At 45.2% G+C, this 18,471-nt stretch overlaps 2 protein-coding genes across 8 annotated transcripts in view; both read right to left on the bottom strand.

Moving 5' to 3' along the window:
* Positions 1-1,660: 1,660 nt before the first annotated feature.
* On the bottom strand, positions 1,661-7,692 carry LOC110512607. 6 transcript variants are annotated; one of them, XR_005036290.1, is made up of 5 exons: positions 7,362-7,692; positions 5,945-6,121; positions 3,110-5,292; positions 3,027-3,058; positions 1,661-2,944 (listed from the first exon to the last, which is right to left on the bottom strand). XR_005036290.1 is itself a non-coding variant. In XM_036945516.1 (3 exons), the coding sequence occupies exons 1-3, from the start codon at positions 7,656-7,658 to the stop codon at positions 4,648-4,650; spliced, it is 1,119 nt and encodes a 372-aa protein (XP_036801411.1). In that variant the 5' UTR covers positions 7,659-7,692; the 3' UTR covers positions 1,661-4,647. The 6 variants fall into 6 exon arrangements, 1 of the variants encoding a protein (XP_036801411.1); XR_005036291.1 differs by having other exon boundaries at positions 3,458-5,292; XR_005036289.1 differs by having other exon boundaries at positions 3,027-5,292.
* LOC118936541 (low-density lipoprotein receptor-related protein 6-like) overlaps positions 6,904-18,471 on the bottom strand; it is an 80,953-nt gene continuing 69,385 nt past the window's right edge. For both annotated transcript variants that reach the window (XM_036945514.1, XM_036945515.1), the window contains 2 exons: positions 11,797-11,894; positions 6,904-9,080 (listed from right to left, as the gene is read on the bottom strand). In XM_036945514.1, the coding sequence (XP_036801409.1) occupies positions 8,777-9,080; positions 11,797-11,894 (402 nt within the window). In that variant the 3' untranslated portion in view covers positions 6,904-8,776. The remainder of the gene's footprint in view (positions 9,081-11,796; positions 11,895-18,471) is intronic.

Below are 18,471 nucleotides of genomic sequence, written 5' to 3'. Positions count from 1 at the left end.
GGCGGTAGAGAGAGAGAGAGAGGGCGGTAGAGAGAGAGAGAGAGAGGTAGAGAGAGAGAGAGGGCGGTAGAGAGGTAGAGAGAGAGAGAGAGAGCGAGGGCGGTAGAGAGAGAGAGAGAGGGCGGTAGAGAGAGAGCGAGAGAGAGGGTGGTAGAGAGGTAGAGCGAGAGAGAGGGTGGTAGAGAGGTAGAGAGAGAGGGTGGTAGAGAGGTAGAGAGAGAGGGCGGTAGAGAGGTAGAGAGAGAGAGAGAGAGAGAGAGGGTGGTAGAGAGGTAGAGAGAGAGGGCGGTAGAGAGAGAGCGAGAGAGAGGGTGGTAGAGAGGTAGAGCGAGAGAGAGGGTGGTAGAGAGGTAGAGAGAGAGGGTGGTAGAGAGGTAGAGAGAGAGAGAGAGGGTGGTAGAGAGGTAGAGAGAGAGGGCGGTAGAGAGGTAGAGAGAGAGAGAGAGAGAGGGTGGTAGAGAGGTAGAGAGAGAGGGCGGTAGAGAGGTAGAGAGAGAGAGAGAGGGTGGTAGAGAGGTAGAGAGAGAGGGTGGTAGAGAGGTAGAGAGTGAGAGGGTGGTAGAGAGGTAGAGAGAGAGGGTGGTAGAGAGGTAGAGAGAGAGGGCGGTAGAGAGGTAGAGAGAGAGGGTGGTAGAGAGGTAGAGAGAGAGGGTGGTAGAGAGGTAGAGAGAGGGTGGTAGAGAGGTAGAGAGAGAGGGCGGTAGAGAGGTAGAGAGAGAGGGCGGTAGAGAGGTAGAGAGAGAGAGGGTGGTAGAGAGGTAGAGAGAGAGGGTGGTAGAGAGGTAGAGAGGGCGGTAGAGAGGTAGAGAGGGCGGTAGAGAGGTAGAGAGAGAGAGAGAGGGTGGTAGAGAGGTAGAGAGGGTGGTAGAGAGGTAGAGAGAGAGAGAGAGAGGGTGGTAGAGAGGTAGAGAGAGGGTGGTAGAGAGGTAGAGAGAGAGGGCGGTAGAGAGGTAGAGAGAGAGAGAGAGAGAGGGTGGTAGAGAGGTAGAGAGAGGGCGGTAGAGAGGTAGAGAGAGAGAGAGAGAGGGTGGTAGAGAGGTAGAGAGAGAGAGAGGGTGGTAGAGAGGTAGAGAGAGAGAGAGGGTGGTAGAGAGGTAGAGAGAGAGAGAGAGGGTGGTAGAGAGGTAGAGAGAGAGAGAGAGGGTGGTAGAGAGGTAGAGAGAGAGGGCGGTAGAGAGGTAGAGAGAGAGAGGGCGGTAGAGAGGTAGAGAGAGAGAGGTAGAGAGAGAGGGTGGTAGAGAGGTAGAGAGAGAGGGTGGTAGAGAGGTAGAGAGAGAGAGAGGGCGGTAGAGAGGTAGAGAGAGAGAGAGGGCGGTAGAGGTAGAGAGAGAGAGAGAGAGGGCGGTAGAGAGGTAGAGAGAGAGAGAGAGAGAGAGAGAGAGGGTGGTAGAGAGGTAGCGAGAGAGAGAGAGAGAGGGTGGTAGAGAGGTAGAGAGGTAGAGAGAGAGAGAGGGTGGTAGAGAGGTAGAGAGAGAGAGAGAGGGCGGTAGAGAGAGAGAGAGGGCGGTAGAGAGGTAGAGAGAGAGAGAGGGTGGTAGAGAGGTAGAGAATGGCCAGAGATTAGAGGGAATGGTTGTGGTGATTAGAGGGAATGGAGTGGTGGGAATGGAGTGGTGATGGTTGAGTGGTGATGGACAGAACAAAATGTGAATGGACAACGTTCAAGATGAAAGTTCATTCATTTTATTTAAAAAACAAAACAAAAATCCACATTTAATTTTGTTCCAACAGCTTCTTGTAGTATTGAATGGGCTGTACACATCCATTACACCCTGGTTTACATGGAAAGCAAATCAACGGAGAAGAAGTAGAGTTGAGTGGAAATGGAAATAATCATTCTGACTAACCAAATGTTGGTTGAGCTGTATACATCCTTGCAAAGCACCATGGGTATCAAAATGGATGAATGATAAAATGTTCAAACTGCCAATAAACCTCTGCTGTGTTCCTCATCTTTATGTCAGAGCTCCAGAAACATGGAGACAAAAAGGGCCCCAAATGGCACCCTATTCCCTGTATCCTGCACTCCTTTAGGGCCCTGGTCAAATGTAGTGGGCTATATAGGGAATAGGGTGCTATAGGGCCCTGGTCAAATGTAGTGGACTATATAAGGAATAGGGCCCTGGGAATAGGGAGCTATAGGGCCCTGGTCAACAGTAGTGCTCTATATGGGGAATAGGGTGCCATTTGGGACAGCATCGATAACAACAAGCATCTAACGTCAGAACAGCAACTTGTTTTAACCTTCTAACCAAGACAAGTGTTAAATCAAGCTACTCCACTTCCCTTCTCTCACCAACAGTCGTCCACTCAACAGACATTTTGGAAAAGCAGCTACCATCAGAGACTGATGCTGGTAGACCAGAAGACCTCTGTTATCAATGTAAAGTCCCAGGACAGGCAGACCCAGACATCTCTACCATCAGAGACCGATGCTGGTAGACCAGAAGACCTCTGTTATCAATGTAAAGTCCCAGGACAGGCCGACCCAGACATCTCTACTATCAGAGACCGATGCTGGTAGACCAGAAGACCTCTGTTATCAATGTAAAGTCCCAGGACAGGCCGACCCAGACATCTCTACTATCAGAGACCGATGCTGGTAGACCAGAAGACCTCTGGTATCAATGTAAAGTCCCAGGACAGGCCGACCCAGACATCTCTACTATCAGAGACCGATGCTGGTAGACCAGAAGACCTCTGGTATCAATGTAAAGTCCCAGGACAGGCCGACCCAGACATCTCTACTATCAGAGACCGATGCTGGTAGACCAGAAGACCTCTGCTATCAATGTAAAGTCCCAGGACAGGCCGACCCAGACATCTCTACTATCAGAGACCGATGCTGGTAGACCAGAAGACCTCTGTTATCAATGTAAAGTCCCAGGACAGGCCGACCCAGACATCTCTACCATCAGAGACCGATGCTGGTAGACCAGAAGACCTCTGTTATCAATGCAAAGTCCCAGGACAGGCCGACCCAGACATCTCTACTATCAGAGACCGATGCTGGTAGACCAGAAGACCTCTGTTATCAATGTAAAGTCCCAGGACAGGCCTCTGACATCATATCCTCCCTCTCCACAACCACCATGTGTACATCAGGAACCTCTGACATCATATCCTCCCTCTCTACAACCACCATGTGTACATCAGGGACCTCTGACATCATATCCTCCTCTCTACAACCACCATGTGTACATCAGGAATCTCTGACATCATATCCTCCCTCTACAACCACCATGTGTACATCAGGAACCTCTGACATCATATCCTCCCTCTACAACCACCATGTGTACATCAGGAACCTCTGACATCATATCCACCCTCTACAACCACCATGTGTACATCAGGAACCTCTGACATCATATCCTCCCTCTACAACCACCATGTGTACATCAGGAATCTCTGACATCATATCCTCCCTCTCTACAACCACCATGTGTACCTCAGGAACCTCTGACATCATATCCTCCCTCTCTACAACCACCATGTGTACATCAGGAACCTCTGACATCATATCCTCCCTCTCTACAACCACCATGTGTACATCAGGAACCTCTGACATCATATCCTCCCTCTCTACAACCACCATGTGTACATCAGGAACCTCTGACGACATATCCTCCCTCTCTCTCCGTTATATCCAGATGTATGAACTGCAGCACCAACCTTACTCACTACGTCGCTCGTTCAAACATCCAGACCACACAAACACATTCCTCCTCCTATCCATCTGAGCTGTGTGTATCATGTTGTCTGTACCAGGACGTACGATCAGAACTGTAAAGTGCACTTAGAGAATGACCACATTTCCAACAATGCTGGTTGTATCTAAAAACAGACAGGGGACAGACAGGAGACTCTCAGCTAGAGACAGACCGGGGCAGGGGACAGACAGGAGACTGTCTCAGCTAGAGACAGACAGGAACAGGGGCTCAGCAAGGATTGGACTTAGTGTGTCTGGGTCTGGACAGAAGACGGCCATTTTGATCAAGATACATAGCTGTAACAGTAGTAGCAGAGAAGATCGAGAGAACCAGGACCCAGTAATGTCCTTCCAGTCTATATTGAAAGTTGGCCTGCCCATTGGACAACAGAAAGACAAAGATGGACGTTTTGAGGTATGTGTGAATGTTCTGAAGACGGACGTTTTGAGGTATGTGTGAATGTTCTGAGAGGATGACAGCTTTATCTCGTCCTCAGTTTCAGTCTGAAATGTCCCACAGCCCTGATTGGATAAACAGGGAGAGAAAAAACCAACCCAGTTTAAACAAGGATCCCTTTTCCCCCAACAGTCTTTCAGTTTGAGACGGCACAGAGACAGACAGGACAGAGACAGACAGGACAGAGACAGACAGGACAGAGACGGGACGGGACAGGACAGAGACGGGACAGGACATTACGAAAGGATTGTTGATATTGTCTAAGATTGTCGCCATGCGTTTGGACTGTCCGACACATCGTAGAAAAATAAAATGAGGCATATATTGAAAGACGGAATGACAAAGTACTGCAAGAATTCAATGAATAGATAGATATACAATGTTTTTCTTTATAGCTTATAAATACGGTAATATACACTATGTGGTACAAAAATATTAAAACACTTTGCAAAAAAAACAACTAAATGATTCGAAGAACTGATCAGGTACAATAACTAGTCCTCTGTGGAGAAGTTTCCCTCGGGGGGAGATGGAGGAGAAGTTTCCCTCGGGGGGAGAGATGGAGAAGTTTCCCTCGGGGGGGGGGGGAGATGGAGAAGTTTCCCTCGGGGGGGGGGAGACGGAGGAGAAGTTTCCCTCGGGGGGGAGACGGAGGAGAAGTTTCCCTCGGTGGGGAGATGGAGGAGAAGTTTCCCTCGGGGGGGAGATGGAGGAGAAGTTTCCCTCGGGGGGGAGATGGAGGAGAAGTTTCCCTCGGGGGGGAGATGGAGGAGAAGTTTCCCTCGGGGGGGAGATGGAGGAGAAGTTTCCCTCGGGGGGGAGATGGAGGAGAAGTTTCCCTCGGGGGGGAGATGGAGGAGAAGTTTCCCTCGGGGGGGGGGAAGATGGAGAAGTTTCCCTCGGGGGGGAGATGGAGGAGAAGTTTCCCTCGGGGGGGAAGATGGAGAAGTTTCCCTCGGGGGGGAAGATGGAGGAGAAGTTTCCCTCGGGGGGGAAGATGGAGGAGAAGTTTCCCTCGGGGGGGGGGAAGATGGAGAAGTTTCCCTCGGGGGGAGATGGAGGCAGAGAAAATACAGGTGAAACAGAGGTAGACCTCAGAAGGTAGGCTACAGCGTAAGATAGATGACCCCCCCCTCAGTGACAGATGTGTTCTGGGTCTCTTATCCAGACAGGATAGATAACCCCCCCTCAGTACCAGATGTGTTCTGGGTCTCTTATCCAGACAGGATACATGACACACCCCCCCCCTCCCTCAGTACCAGATGTGTTCTGGGTCTCTTATCCAGACAGGATAGATGACCCCCCCCCCCCTCCCTCAGTACCAGATGTGTTCTGGGTCTCTTATCCAGACAGGATACATGACCCCCCCCCCCCCCCCCCCCCTCCCTCAGTACCAGATGTGTTCTGGGTCTCTTATCCAGACAGGATACATGACCCCCCCCTCAGTAACAGATGTGTTCTGGGTCTCTTATCCAGACAGGATACATGACCCCCCCCCCCCCCCCCCTCCCTCAGTACCAGATGTGTTCTGGGTCTCTTATCCAGACAGGATAGATAAAACCCCCCTCAGTACCAGATGTGTTCTGGGTCTGTCCCATCCAGACAGGATAGATAACCCCCTCAGTACCAGATGTGTTCTGGGTCTGTCCCATCCAGACAGGATAGATAACCCCCTCAGTACCAGATGTGTTCTGGGTCTGTCCCATCCAGACAGGATAGATAACCCCCTCAGTACCAGATGTGTTCTGGGTCTGTCCCATCCAGACAGGATAGATGACCCCCCCCTCAGTACCAGATGTGTTCTGGGTCTGTCCCATCCAGACAGGATAGATAACCCCCCTCAGTACCAGATGTGTTCTGGGTCTGTCCCATCCAGACAGGATAGATAACCCCCTCAGTACCAGATGTGTTCTGGGTCTGTCCCATCCAGACAGGATAGATAACCCCCTCAGTACCAGATGTGTTCTGGGTCTGTCCCATCCAGACAGGATACATGACCCCCCCTCCTTCAGTAACAGATGTGTTCTGGGTCTGTCACATCCAGACAGGATACATGACCCCCCCCCCCTCAGTACCAGATGTGTTCTGGGTCTGTCCCATCCAGACAGGATACATGACACCCCCCCCCTCCCTCAGTACCAGATGTGTTCTGGGTCTGTCCCATCCAGACAGGATACATGACACCCCGCCCCCCCCTCAGTACCAGATGTGTTCTGGGTCTGTCCCATCCAGACAGGATAGATAACCCCCCTCAGTACCAGATGTGTTCTGGGTCTGTCCCATCCAGACAGGATAGATAACCCCCCCTCAGTACCAGATGTGTTCTGGGTCTGTCCCATCCAGACAGGATAGATAACCCCCTCAGTACCAGATGTGTTCTGGGTCTGTCCCATCCAGACAGGATAGATAACCCCCCTCAGTACCAGATGTGTTCTGGGTCTGTCCCATCCAGACAGGATAGATAAAACCCCCCTCAGTACCAGATGTGTTCTGGGTCTGTCCCATCCAGACAGGATAGATAACCCCCCTCAGTACCAGATGTGTTCTGGGTCTGTCCCATCCAGACAGGATAGATAACCCCCCTCAGTACCAGATGTGTTCTGGGTCTGTCCCATCCAGACAGGATAGATAACCCCCCTCAGTACCAGATGTGTTCTGGGTCTGTCCCATCCAGACAGGATAGATAACCCCCCTCAGTACCAGATGTGTTCTGGGTCTGTCCCATCCAGACAGGATAGATAACCCCCTCAGTACCAGATGTGTTCTGGGTCTGTCCCATCCAGACAGGATAGATAAAACCCCCCTCAGTACCAGATGTGTTCTGGGTCTGTCCCATCCAGACAGGATAGATAACCCCCCTCAGTACCAGATGTGTTCTGGGTCTGTCCCATCCAGACAGGATAGATAACCCCCCTCAGTACCAGATGTGTTCTGGGTCTGTCCCATCCAGACAGGATAGATAACCCCCTCAGTACCAGATGTGTTCTGGGTCTGTCCCATCCAGACAGGATAGATAACCCCCCTCAGTACCAGATGTGTTCTGGGTCTGTCCCATCCAGACAGGATAGATAACCCCCTCAGTACCAGATGTGTTCTGGGTCTGTCCCATCCAGACAGGATAGATAAAACCCCCCTCAGTACCAGATGTGTTCTGGGTCTGTCCCATCCAGACAGGATAGATAACCCCCTCAGTACCAGATGTGTTCTGGGTCTGTCCCATCCAGACAGGATAGATAACCCCCTCAGTACCAGATGTGTTCTGGGTCTGTCCCATCCAGACAGGATAGATAACCCCCCCTCAGTACCAGATGTGTTCTGGGTCTGTCCCATCCAGACAGGATAGATAACCCCCTCAGTACCAGATGTGTTCTGGGTAAAGATAATCTTCAGTTGCAGTCTGGCATTTAAAACAAAAACATACAGAAAAATATAAAATAACCTCAAATGACAGAACATAGATTTTGGTTGAATATTGTGCAGTAATAACCTCATCAGATGTGAGAATCTGTTTCCCCATCACACAACAGACCTTCTGACCTTCTGTGAACCCTGACCTCCACCTCTGTACCCCACCCCTTCCTGGACCTATGGGTCGGGTCAGGAGTGTTGTGGTAGTGACGAGGGGCCCCGGGTCGGGTCAGGAGTGTTGTGGTAGTGACGAGGGGCCCCGGGTCGGGTCAGGAGTGTTGTGGTAGTGACGAGGGGCCCTGGGTCGGGTCAGGAGTGTTGTGGTAGTGACGAGGGGCCCCGGGTCGGGTCAGGAGTGTTGTGGTAGTGACGAGGGGCCCTGGGTCCGGTCAGGAGTGTTGTGGTAGTGACGAGGGGCCCTGGGTCGGGTCAGGAGTGTTGTGGTAGTGACGAGGGGCCCTGGGTCGGGTCAGGAGTGTTGTGGTAGTGACGAGGGGCCCTGGGTCGGGTCAGAGGTTCTTTATGTACCCTGTTAGATGAATAAGGAGCTTGTATAATATGTAGTACCTAGTTGAAGCAATACAAGCGGACAGGAAGTCCTGGGAAACCAGGAAACCATTAGAAAGGAGCTCAAATCAACATTTCTGTTACTATGGAAACCAGCTGACTGGTTACTATGGGGATCACTGATCCACTACAAAATGGCTGCCCAGGCTGCAGAGTGCCGTGGTGCAGTAGCTGTCTGTCACCTCCAGGGGGCGTCATCCTGCCTCACCACTCCCTCCATCCATTGTTCCGGGCGTTGTCACGGTGTGTTATTTGGCGTCAGATAGTTCCATCTACGTGTTTTAAATGTTCTTCCAGCCTTCGTAAAAACAGACAACTGTTTGTATCTTCTGGATTTAAGGCAACTTATCATGTTTGTGATGGTTTTAATAAAACGTTTTCATTAAAAAATAAAAAATAAATGTACAAATGTTTGAATACAAACCTCTACGGCGTATCCAGTAAACGCTGTATAGAAAATATATAGATATGCTTTTTTCTATTTTTAAAATGTACAAATGTTCCCGGAGCTCTTTCTTCCACCCCGAGCTTCCTGTTTCTCTGTTCATATGTTCTGTACATCCCTCAGCAGCCTCCTCTCCTCCCCCTCTTTTTAGAAACACAATATCAACAGTTGTTATGTACAGCGAGGGGTTTCAGGAGGAGTCTGTGCAGGGTGATGGGGGCGGGGGGTAGAGGTGGTGAGAGTAGGAGCGCTCCGTATAGGGGGAGGGGGGGCAGCTCTCACAGTTCTCCTCCGCTGACAGGTACTGGCTGCGGGGGGTGGGGGGTGGGGGGAAGGGTTCCGAGTCGTAGTTCAGGTCGCTGGTGTAACCTTTGGCGACGCCGGAGTTGGAGGTGGGCGGGGCGCGGCGTCCGGGGGTGTAGTCGCTGTCGCAGACGTCCGTGGAGCAGGGGGTTGTGGGAGGGGCGAAGTGACTGTAGGTGTAGGGACGGTAACTGGGGACAGGAAGGAGAGCAGATACATTAATTAGCCTGACAGAAGAAGAGATCAGTCTCCAGACACAAGTTACCAACCTGTTGGACAGTTACATGACTGACTGTTTGAAGAAGAGATGGGTCTCCAGACATTATGAGAAGACGGGCTCAGCGGAGGTCAGAACCAGTAAGAACCAGTCAGAACCAGAAGCAGACAGCAACTGATCAGACCCATAGTTTTATATGTTGACTAGTCTTCCTGGATGTGTCATTATATTATTACTATAATATTACAATTATTACTATAATATTAACATTATTACTATAATATTAATATTACTATAATATAACATTATATTATTACTATAATATTAAAATTATTACTATAATATTAACATTATTACTATAATATTAAAATTATCACTATATTATTAACATTATTACTATAATAATATTAACATTACTATAATATTAACATTATATTACTACTATAATATCAACATTATATTATCACTATAATATTAACATTATTACTATAATAATATTAACATTACTATAATATTAACATTATATTACTACTATAATATTAACATTACTATAATATTAAAATTATTACTATAATATTAACATTATATTACTACTATAATATCAACATTATATTATCACTATAATATTAACATTATATTACTACTATAATATTAACATTACTATAATATTAAAATTATTACTATAATATTAACATTATATTATTACTATAATATTAACATTATATTATTACTATAATATTAACATTATATTACTACTATAATATTAACATTATATTATTACTATAATATTAACATTATTACTATAATATTAATATTACTATAATATAACATTATATTATTACTATAATATTAAAATTATTACTATAATATTAACATTATTACTATAATATTAACATTATATTACTACTATAATATTAACATTATATTATTACTATAATATTAACATTATTACTATAATATTAACATTATATTATTACTATAATATTAACATTACATTATTACTATAATATTAACATTATTACTATAATATTAACATTATTACTATAATATTAACATTACATTATTACTATAATATTAACATTATATTATCACTATAATATTAACATTATATCATTACTATAATATTAACATTATATTACTACTATAATATAACATTACATTATTACTATAATATAACATTATATTACTACTATAATATTAACATTATTACTATAATATTAATATTACTATAATATTAACATTATATTATTACTATAATATTAAAATTATTACTATAATATTAACATTATTACTATAATATTAACATTATATTATTACTATAATATTAAAATTATTACTATAATATTAACATTATTACTATAATATTAACATTATATTATTACTATAATATTAACATTATATTATTACTATAATATTAACATTATATTACTACTATAATATTAACATTATATTATCACTATAATATTAACATTATATCATTACTATAATATAACATTATATTACTACTATAATATAAACACTACATTATTACAATAATATAACATTATATAACATTATATTATTACTATAATACAATATTACTATAATATTAACACTATATTATTACTATAATACAATATTACTATAATATTAACACTATATTATTACTATAATATAACATTATATTACTACTATAACATTAACATTATATTACTACTATAACATAACATTATATTACTACTATAACATAACATTATATTACTATAATATAACATTATATTACTACTATAATATTAACATTATATTACTACTATAATATTAACATTATATTACTACTATAATATTAACATTATATTATCACTATAATATAACATTATATTACTATAATATAACATTATATTACTATAATATTAACATTATATTACTACTATAATATTAACATTATATTACTACTATAATATTAACATTATATTACTACTATAATATTAACATTATATTATCACTATAATATAACATTATATTACTATAATATAACATTATATTACTATAATATTAACATTATATTACTACTATAATATTAACATTATATTACTACTATAATATTAACATTATATTACTACTATAATATTAACATAATATTACTACTATAATATTAACATTATATTACTATAATATTAACATTATATTACTACTATAATATTAACATTATATTACTACTATAATATTAACATTATATTACTACTATAATATTAACATAATATCATTACTATAACATTATATTACTACTATAATATTAACATTATATCATTACTATAATATCAACATTATATCATTACTATAATGAGAGACAACCGTGGCGAGGAGAGACAACCGTGGCGAGGAGAGACAACCGTGGCGAGGAGAGACAACCGTGGCGAGGAGAGACAACCGTGGCGAGGAGAGACAACCGTGGCGGGGAGAGACAACCGTGGCGGGGAGAGACAACCGTGGCGGGGAGAGACAACCGTGGCGGGGAGAGACAACCGTGGCGAGGAGAGACAATCGTGGCATGGAGAGACAACCGTGGCGGCTCTCCGTGGCACGGAGAGACAACCGTGGCGGGGAGAGACAACCGTGGCGGGGAGAGACAACCGTGGCGGGGAGAGACAACCGTGGCGGGGAGAGACAACCGTGGCGGGGAGAGACAACCGTGGCGAGGAGCAGAGGGTTACCTGTATGAACGGTGCGTTGACGGGCTGTTGGAGGAGTAGCCAAACTCCATGGTGTACTGAGACCTGATGGTCGCAGGAGATGGAGGAGGGTTCAGGATCTGGAGAGGAGACAGAGGGATGGATGGAGGAAGGGGAGAGAGGAGAGGAGAGGAGAGGAGAGGAGAGGAGAGGAGAGGAGAGGAGAGGAGAGGAGAGGAGAGGAGAGGAGAGGAGAGGAGAGGAGAGGAGAGGAGAGGAGAGGAGAGGAGAGGAGAGGAGAGGAGAGGAGAGGAGAGGAGAGGAGAGGAGAAAGACAGACATGGAGAGAAAAGTTTAAAATCAAATCGTTATTCATCACATGAGCCAAATACAGCAGGTGTAAACTTCACAGTGAGATGTTGACTTATGAAGTATTTCCCACAATGCAGTTAAAATGTGAATAAATAAAGGAAAATGTAACACAATAAAATAACAGTCAACATGCAGGGGTACCAGTACCGGGTCAACATGCAGGGGTACCAGTACCGGGTCAACATGCAGGGGTACCAGTACCGGGTCAACATGCAGGGGTACCAGTACCGGATCAAAGCGCAGGGGTACCAGTACCGGGTCAAAGCGCAGGGGTACCAGTACCGGGTCAACGCGCAGGGGTACCAGTACCGGGTCAACATGCAGGGGTACCAGTACCGGGTCAAAGCGCAGGGGTACCAGTACCGGGTCAACGCGCAGGGGTACCAGTACCGGGTCAACGCGCAGGGGTACCAGTACCGGGTCAACGCGCAGAGGTACCAGGACCGGGTCAACGCGCAGGGGTACCAGTACCGGGTCAACGCGCAGGGGTACCAGTACCGGGTCAACGCGCAGGGGTACCAGTACCGGGTCAACGTGCAGGGGTACCAGTACCAAGTCAACGCGCAGGGGTACCAGGTAGTTGAGGTAATATGTACATGTAGGTAGGGGTAAAGTGACTAGACAATCAGGATAGATAATAAACAGTAACAGCAGTGCGTTGTGCTGAACGCGCCCCTAATGAGGTAACATACCTGAACTAGTCGTGCTGAACGCTCCCCTAATGAGGTAACATAACTGAACTAGTCGTGCTGAACCCGACCCTAATGAGGTAACATAACTGAACTAGTTGTGCTGAACGCTCCCCTAATGAGGTAACATAACTGAACTAGTCGTGCTGAACGCTCCCCTAATGAGGTAACATAACTGAACTAGTTGTGCTGAACGCTCCCCTAATGAGGTAACATAACTGAACTAGTCGTGCTGAACGCTCCCCTAATGAGGTAACATAACTGAACTAGTCGTGCTGAACGCTCCCCTAATGAGGTAACATAACTGAACTAGTCGTGCTGAACGCTCCCCTAATGAGGTAACATAACTGAACTAGTCGTGCTGAACGCTCCCCTAATGAGGTAACATAACTGAACTAGTCGTGCTGAACGCTCCCCTAATGAGGTAACATAACTGAACTAGTCGTGCTGAACGCTCCCCTAATGAGGTAACATAACTGAACTAGTTGTGCTGAACGCGCCCCTAATGAGGTAACATACCTGAACTAGTCGTGCTGAACGCTCCCCTAATGAGGTAACATAACTGAACTAGTCGTGCTGAACCCGACCCTAATGAGGTAACATAACTGAACTAGTCGTGCTGAACGCTCCCCTAATGAGGTAACATAACTGAACTAGTTGTGCTGAACGCGCCCCTAATGAGGTAACATACCTGAACTAGTCGTGCTGAACGCTCCCCTAATGAGGTAACATAACTGAACTAGTCGTGCTGAACGCTCCCCTAATGAGGTAACATACCTGAACTAGTTGTGCTGAACGCGCCCCTAATGAGGTAACATACCTGAACTAGTCGTGCTGAACGCTCCCCTAATGAGGTAACATAACTGAACTAGTCGTGCTGAACGCGCCCCTAATGAGGTAACATACCTGAACTAGGTTGAGCCTAAACAAATGGTTAATGGTCCGGTTCGCCAGGAGTCTAGTTTCAGAACTGCCCTTATTATGAGTCATTTCTTTTGAACGGTACGGGCCAGAACCTGGCTATGAAACGCAGTAGGCTAAGTGGGAGGGTTGAGGGGTCCTGGCTATGAAACGCAGTAGGCTAGGTGGGAGGGTTGAGGGGACCTGGCTATGAAACGCAGTAGGCTAGGTGGGAGGGTTGAGGGGACCTGGCTATGAAACGCAGTAGGCTAGGTGGGAGGGTTGAGGGGACCTGGCTATGAAACGCAGTAGGCTAGGTGGGAGGGTTGAGGGGACCTGGCTATGAAACGCAGTAGGCTAGGTGGGAGGGTTGAGGGGCCCTGGCTATGAAACGCAGTAGGCTAAGTGGGAGGGTTGAGGGGACCTGGCTATGAAACGCAGTAGGCTAGGTGGGAGGGTTGAGGGGACCTGGCTATGAAACGCAGTAGGCTAAGTGGGAGGGTTGAGGGGACCTGGCTATGAAACGCAGTAGGCTAGGTGGGAGGGTTGAGGGGACCTGGCTATGAAACGCAGTAGGCTAAGTGGGAGGGTTGAGGGGACCTGGCTATGAAATGCAGTAGGCTAGGTGGGAGGGTTGAGGGGACCCTGGCTATGAAACGCAGTAGGCTAAGTGGGAGGGTTGAGGGGCCTGGCTATGAAACGCAGTAGGCTAAGTGGGAGGGTTGAGGGGACCTGGCTATGAAACGCAGTAGGCTAAGTGGGAGGGTTGAGGGGACCTGGCTATGAAACGCAGTAGGCTAAGTGGGAGGGTTGAGGGGCCTGGCTATGAAACGCAGTAGGCTAAGTGGGAGGGTTGAGGGGCCTGGCTATGAAACGCAGTAGGCTAAGTGGGAGGGTTGAGGGGCCTGGCTATGAAACGCAGTAGGCTAAGTGGGAGGTTTGAGGGGCCCTGGCTATGAAACGCAGTAGGCAAGGTGGGAGGGTTGAGGGGACCTGGCTATGAAATGCAGTAGGCTAGGTGGGAGGGTTGAGTGAGACTACAAATTGAAAGACGGCCTACTTTTCTAGACTCAAGGGAGAGAAGAACATACCTGGACTGTTGTTTAACTATTCAACTCAATGCTGATATAGTTTCTCATTAGAACATACCTGTTATTCAACTCAATGCTGATATAGTTTCTCATTAGAACATACCTGTTATTCAACTCAATGCTGATATAGTTTCTCATTAAAACATACCTGTTATTCAACTCAATGCTGATATAGTTTCTCATTAGAACATACCTGTTATTCAACTCAATGCTGATATAGTTTCTCATTAAAACATACCTGTTATTCAACTCAATGCTGATATAGTTTCTCATTAGAACATACCTGTTATTCAACTCAATGCTGATATAGTTTCTCATTAAAACATACCTGTTATTCAACTCAATGCTGATATAGTTTCTCATTAAAACATACCTGTTATTCAACTCAATACTGATATAGTTTCTCATTAGAACATACCTGTTATTCAACTCAATGTTGATATAGTTTCTCATTAAAACATACCTGTTATTCAACTCAATGCTGATATAGTTTCTCATTAAAACATACCTGTTATTCAACTCAATGCTGCTATAGTTTCTCATTAAAACATACCTGTTATTCAACTCAATGCTGATATAGTTTCTCATTAAAACATACCTGTTATTCAACTCAATGCTGATATAGTTTCTCATTAGAACATACCTGTTATTCAACTCAATGCTGATATAGTTTCTCATTAAAACATACCTGTTATTCAACTCAATGCTGATATAGTTTCTCATTAAAACATACCTGTTATTCAACTCAATGTTGATATAGTTTCTCATTAGAACATACCTGTTATTCAACTCAATGCTGATATAGTTTCTCATTAAAACATACCTGTTATTCAACTCAATGCTGATATAGTTTCTCATTAAAACATACCTGTTATTCAACTCAATGCTGATATAGTTTCTCACCGGCCAGACCAGCTGGCCGGTGTGTTTACGGACATATTCAATCAATCCCTATACCAGTCTGCTGTTCCCACATGCTTCAAGAGGGCCACCATTGTTCCTGTTCCCAAGAAAGCTAAGGTAACTGAGCTAAATGACTACCGCCCCGTAGCACTCACATCCGTCATCATGAAGTGCTTTGAGAGACTAGTCAAGGACCATATCACCTCCACCCTACCTGACAACCTAGACCCACTCCAATTTGCTTACCGCCCAAATAGGTCCACAGACGATGCAATCTCAACCACACTGCACACTGCCCTAACCCATCTGGACAAGAGGAATACCTATGTGAGAATGCTGTTCATCGACTACAGCTCGGCATTCAACACCATAGTACCCTCCAAGCTCGTCACCAAGCTCGAGACCCTGGGTCTCGACCCCGCCCTGTGCAACTGGGTACTGGACTTCCTGACGGGCCGCCCCCAGGTGGTGAGGGTAGGCAACAACATCTCCTCCCCGCTGATCCTCAACACTGGGGCCCCACAAGGTTGCGTTCTGAGCCCTCTCCTGTACTCCCTGTTCACCCACGACTGCGTGGCCACGCACGCCTCCAACTCAATCATCAAGTTTGCGGACGACACAACAGTGGTAGGCTTGATTACCAACAACGATGAGACGGCCTACAGGGAGGAGGTGAGGGCCCTCGGAGTGTGGTGTCAGGAAAACAACCTCACACTCAACGTCAACAAAACTAAGGAGATGATTGTGGACTTCAGGAAACAGCAGAGGGAACACCCCCCTATCCACATCGATGGAACAGTAGTGGAGAGGGTAGCAAGTTTTAAGTTCCTCGGCATACACATCACAGACAAACTGAATTGGTCCACTCACACAGACAGCATCGTGAAGAAGGCGCAGCAGCGCCTCTTCAACCTCAGGAGGCTGAAGAAATTCGGCTTGTCACCAAAAGCACTCACAAACTTCTACAGATGCACAATCGAGAGCATCCTGGCGGGCTGTATCACCGCCTGGTATGGCAACTGCACCGCCCTCAACCGTAAGGCTCTCCAGAGGGTAGTGAGGTCTGCACAACGCATCACCGGGGGCAAACTACCTGCCCTCCAGGACACCTACACCACCCGATGTCACAGGAAGGCCATAAAGATCATCAAGGACATCAACCACCCGAGCCACTGCCTGTTCACCCCGCTATCATCCAGAAGGCGAGGTCAGTACAGGTGCATCAAAGCTGGGACCGAGAGACTGAAAAACAGCTTCTATCTCAAGGCCATCAGACTGTTAAACAGCCACCACTAACACTGAGTGGCTGCTGCCAACACACTGACACTGACTCAACTCCAGCCACTTTAATAATGGGAATTGATGGGAAATGATGTAAATATATCACTAGCCACTTTAAACAATGCTACCTTATATAAATGTTACTTACCCTACATTATTCATCTCATACGCATACGTATATACTGTACTCTATAACATCGACGGTATCCTTATGTAATACATGTATCACTAGCCACTTTATACTATACTATGCCACTTTGTTTACATACTCATCTCATTTGTACATACTGTACCCGATACCATCTACTGTATCTTGCCTATGCTGCTCTGTACCATCACTCATTCATATATCCTTATGTACATATTCTTTATCCCCTTACACTGTGTACAAGACAGTAGTTTTGGAATTGTTAGTTAGATTACTTGTTATTACTGCATTGTCGGAACTAGAAGCACAAGCATTTCGCTACACTCGCATTAACATCTGCTAACCATGTGTATGTGACAAATAAAATTTGATTTGATTTGATTTGATTAAAACATACCTGTTATTCAACTCAATGCTGATATAGTTTCTCATTAGAACATACCTGTTATTCAACTCAATGCTGATATAGTTTCTCATTAAAACATACCTGTTATTCAACTCAATGCTGATATAGTTTCTCATTAAAACATACCTGTTATTCAACTCAATGCTGCTATAGTTTCTCATTAAAACATACCTGTTATTCAACTCAATGCTGATATAGTTTCTCATTAAAACATACCTGTTATTCAACTCAATGCTGATATAGTTTCTCATTAAAACATACCTGTTATTCAACTCAATGCTGATATAGTTTCTCATTAAAACATACCTGTTATTCAACTCAATGCTGCTATAGTTTCTCATTTGGTAATGCAGGTTGTGTTGGTTAACCAGGAAAAGGGAAGCTAACTAGATTACTGGTGGGGACTGGTTCGGGGAAGCAGGGGAGGCGCCTGGCGATATGCATTTAGTCAGTCCATCTTTTCCTGGTCCACTCAGTCAGTTATAGTCTTGTCAATTGCCACAGAAAAATACAAGTTTGACCAAAATTTAAGTCACAATTTTTTTGTTGACGAAATTAACACTGGTTTAAAGTGTGAGTCTGTATTTTTTAATTGACCCTTTATTTATCTAGGCAAGTCAGTTAAGAACAAATTATTATTTACAATGACGGCCAAACCAGACGGCGCTGTGGGCCAATTGTGCCCCGCCCTATGGGACTCCCAATCACGGCCGGTTGTGAAACAGCCAGGATTCAAACCAGGGTCTGCAGTAACGCCTCAAGCACTGACATGCAGTAACTTAGACCGCTGTAAGGTGTGTGTGTGTCTGTAAGGTGTGCGTGTGTGTGTAAGGTGTGTGTGTGTGTGTAAGGTGGTGTGTGTGTGTGTAAGGTGGTGTGTGTGTGTGTAAGGTGTGTGTGTGTCTGTAAGGTGTGCGTGTAAGGTGT

This window comes from Oncorhynchus mykiss, chromosome 15 (assembly GCF_013265735.2).
Source record: "Oncorhynchus mykiss isolate Arlee chromosome 15, USDA_OmykA_1.1, whole genome shotgun sequence".
Taxonomy (NCBI): domain Eukaryota; kingdom Metazoa; phylum Chordata; class Actinopteri; order Salmoniformes; family Salmonidae; genus Oncorhynchus; species Oncorhynchus mykiss.
The sequence above is the reverse complement of the archived record's forward strand: the minus strand, read 5'-3'. Positions and strand labels throughout refer to the sequence as shown.